At 37.1% G+C, this 4,082-nt stretch overlaps 1 protein-coding gene across 1 annotated transcript in view; it reads left to right on the top strand.

The window, feature by feature from the left end:
* Window positions 1-2,484, top strand: part of CA8 (carbonic anhydrase VIII) — a gene marked incomplete at its 5' end in the record, with an annotated part of 35,922 nt that extends 33,438 nt beyond the window's left edge. Inside the window, one exon of the mRNA XM_010010131.1 lies at window positions 2,313-2,484. Within this exon, the coding sequence (XP_010008433.1) occupies window positions 2,313-2,447 (135 nt within the window). The remainder of the gene's footprint in view (window positions 1-2,312) is intronic.
* Between the last annotated feature and the right edge of the window lie 1,598 nt (window positions 2,485-4,082).

Raw genomic sequence — 4,082 nt, 5'->3', positions numbered from 1 at the left:
AAGTATGTGAATATCCAAGGATGCTTAGGCATGTGCCTCTAAAATACCTATTTCCTTGTCAGTCCTACAAGGTGTACTTCAAAGCACTGGCTTGTGAGGGGGCTGGTAGGAGATAGTATGCGGTTCCATATGACATTAAGCAGGATGTGTGGGGCACACGTATTACCTTCTCATGTGGAAATTTAATAGGAGAAGTAGTGTCAGCACAGCTGGTGTCCTTTTCTGACAGAACTACTTCTCAAGAGTGAAGTAGATAACCATTGTGTATAGAGGGTCTCTGTCTGAACCATGATATGAAGGACTAAACAAGGAGGCTGGTGATCTCAGAAGCAATTCCCCTTTGGAGGAGAGCTACAATTCTTTACTTCCCTGAAGACTAAAGAGCAGGCACGGGGATCAGGTCAGTCCTACTTTCCTGACTGAAGAAACTGGAAGCTGCTTTGTGAGGAGTACCTCCTGGAGAAAGATTTTACTGTGAGGACTGGGGCAGAGCATTTGTAGTTATAGTAGGAGACAGCTCATAAATGCCAGCTTTGCAGAGTTTGCTCTCCCTTCTCCTTCATCTGTGTTTGTTTGAAGTCTCATTCTCAATAGATCAAACAAAAGCCACGTTCTTGTAAAATGCTCCTTCCTAAACTGCAAGTATTTCAGATTGTCAAGAGTTGATTCAGCTGTTGAAAGAGGCTACCTTTACAAAATCCATTCAGTGGTTTACCAGTGCCTGACTCTTGAAGACTTTTTCAGTTCCAAGCCTGTAGCGGGTTTGTTTTCAGTTTGCTTTAAACAAACCAACAGAAATCATCCAAAATAGGATTCTGCCTCTAAGAGAACCTTCAAAGAGCTTTACAGTTAGTTCATTTTGCTTTTCATCTTTTGAGTCTAAACTGTTTCCTTATATCTCAGCTGCGAGAAGCTGAGTGTTGATTTTCAAGCACACTGCTTTCTGAGGAAAATAAAGCAGAGCAGAGCTAGCCTCTAAGTCGAGTAAATAAGTCTGTATCAATTCTGCTGTAGAGTGGAAAACAACAATGAAGGCAGTTGTCTTCCAGGTTGCAGTAAGAAAGTATTCTCTGGAGGCAGTATAAGAATAAAAATGCCATTCACTGCTATTTAGTACCTCATTTCTTTTAATCCTGGAATCACACTTGCATCCTCCCTCTAATCCGTCATTGGATGTTTTTCATGGGGAAATTAACTCTGTATAATCTCTTTGATGATAAAATGTTTAAATACTTCAGGCTTCATTTTGCTTTCTGTGTAGCTTGTTTTAAGTCATAGGAGAGGTGGATAGTGAGGCATCACAGGGTCAGTACAGGTACAATGGCTCAGGCTAGGGGAGTCAGCCTTCAAGTAGGTTTGCTGTATCCAGCTAAAATAGCATGTCAATACGCCAAAGCAAAACCAAACACAGTTTTTTTAGTAGTTGCAACTGCTTATTTAAAATATCGTTCTCTTAAATAAAACAGCAGTGTTGGACAATAAGATATAATATTGCTGAGATATGCATTGATTTTCTTAGGTTTTTATCACACAGAGCTTGATGCTGATATCAGGGATGGAGATGGAAGCTGCTCACGTTCTTACCTACACATTTAGAAAAATCTAAAAGAAGTCTATAAACTAGAAACATATTTGTTTTGGACCATATTTATTTTGGACATATTTGTTTTGGACCAACAGAAATGTTTTATATTGATTTTTTGATTGTATTTGATTTCTAAGTACACTTAGCACCTACATCTACAGAACCACCAGAAGGGATATTTTGTTTTGATGGGAAAAAACATATTTTTCCACATAAAATTTCAACAGACTTCCTCAGAAACTGAGAGTCTGCTCAGAATTCTGGTTTAGAAAATAATTTTTATTTAAATGAAGCAACAGTTTCAGGCAATAGATAAATCATTGGAAGAAATTCAAAACCATTTATAGTTGACCAAGTTATTCATGAAATGCACTTCTTCGAAGACCAGAATGATTACTCTCATGTCACAACTGTGGGATTGATTCATAGGATGTAATCTACAATGGCTGAGAAGGTTATAGATCCCAAAAGAAGCTGTGAAAAAGCAAAAGAAAGTTTATGCACATGGCCAAACCATGTGCATAAAAGTTCTTACTTTTCTCTGTATGTTAAATGCTTTGACAGTACTGACAACTATTTTTGAATGTTATTAATGATGTATATCGACCTTAGTATGTGGTACCCAAATAGTCCAAGTATCAAAGCTGCAGAAGTGGCTGATTTTGATTGTTAGTCATTAGTGAAGAATGTATCTCAGCTTTTTTATGTCTGTTTTTCTGCCTTTCAGATAGAGGAATTCCGTAGACTGAGGACACATGTTAAAGGTGCTGAACTTTTAGAGGGCTGTGATGGAATCCTGGGAGATAACTTCAGACCAACGCAGCCACTTAGTGACAGAATCATCAGAGCTGCATTTCAGTAGCAGAAGAGGAAGAATAACAAAATTTAATCTTTATTCAGGTAAGTAAAAGCTTAGCAGAGAAATCAACACATCGAAATAATTTTCATAGGGGATCTTTAGCTAAAGGAGAAGACACACTGAGTTAATCTCAGCTAAAGTTATGGTATATTGTCACAGTTGTAAATTTTGACACTACTGTTTTGTTCTGTCCTGTGATACAATAGTTTGGTTCTTGGAATAGTTGATTACTTTTAGGTTCTTTAGTGGCTGGAATCTAATATACAATTTAGTGAATTGAAATATTTGTATTGTCTTCAGTAGACAGTGGATAAACGGTTAGATCACAGTTAATTTGTCCTACTGCAGTGAGCAACAGCACAGTATATATAGGTTATGTGGTAGATTTCTGCAGTTACTGAGATTCAGTAGTTGGTTTCTTACCTTTTTTTAGAAGACCAGTCATTGGTGAATATTTCTAGTGTTACCTGTTAAAAACCAGGGTAGTAGTTCTGGAAGGAGGCCTTTAATTCTCAAAGGAGGCTTTTTTTTTCCCTTCTGATCTCTTCTTGCTTTACAATGCTGTTCTTTCCCAACAAGACTGAATCTTGGGCAAAACCAGTGGATATACAAGAAGAAACTCATTAATTTCCATCATGACTAATATTTCATATTTCATTCATGAAAGTAGTTGTTGGTTCTTGTCATCAGTGATATTTTCAGTCTTCTTGGCTCACAGAGCAAGAATTTAAGGATTACATTGAATTCAAGGCATAAGAGGTAATTCATATGTGAACCCAGATTATCCGCACTTCAGTTATTAAAAACTCCCATGTCATGTTCCCCTAGCCTCTATCAGTTGCAAGATAAATTCCCTCAGTGCTCAACATTTATGCCTAAACCTCATTATACTTAGTTAATCATGTTTTACTATAATGAAAAACCTTGTAGTGAGATTTTTAGAGTTAAAGCACAGGGAAGTGGTTGAGTCCCTATCCCTGGAGGTATTTAAAAGATGTGTAGATGTGGCGCTTAGGGACATGGTTCAGTGGTGGACTTGGCAGTGTTAGGTTAATGGTTGGAATCTATGATCTTAAAAGTTTTTTCCAACCTGAACATTCTGTGATTCTGAGACAACTAATTACCTTGAAAGTAGTGAGTCAAGACACCAACAATTGTGGCTCATTTTGTAATGGTCCCACCTTTATATAAATAGTAAGACAGCTGATCTAGGAAGTCTTCAAGAAAAGAATGAATCTGTTCACTTGCTTTCTTTAGATTAAAGTTCTGCTACTTTTTAACATAGTAAAATTTTTCATCTACTATCCTACCATAAACTTTATTTAGATGATAAAAGCACTGGGTACTCCCTTTACCCTATTTTACTGGTAGAATCTGTTATATAAAAGTATCATTTTTTCTATCTGCACTTTTCTTCAGAGCTATATGCTCACAAGAGAGTGAATTAATTCAGAGTTTCACCTGGAAGCATGCTGCTGGAAGGTTTTTGATAAACACTTTTGGGTAAGGACATCTATTCATACGTTAATTTTTTTCCCTATCTAGGTCAATGATGGAACTCCTTAGTTCATGTCAAACTGTTACGGAGTTAATGCTCTTCAGAGCATGCTCTGGGCACAGCCCCCATATTCATATGAA

The sequence above is a fragment of the Nestor notabilis genome, unplaced genomic scaffold (genome assembly GCF_000696875.1).
Source record: "Nestor notabilis isolate BGI_N333 unplaced genomic scaffold, ASM69687v1 scaffold26452, whole genome shotgun sequence".
Lineage (NCBI taxonomy): Eukaryota > Metazoa > Chordata > Aves > Psittaciformes > Psittacidae > Nestor > Nestor notabilis.
Note: the sequence above shows the minus strand (reverse complement) of the source record. Positions and strands in the feature narration are given on the sequence as shown.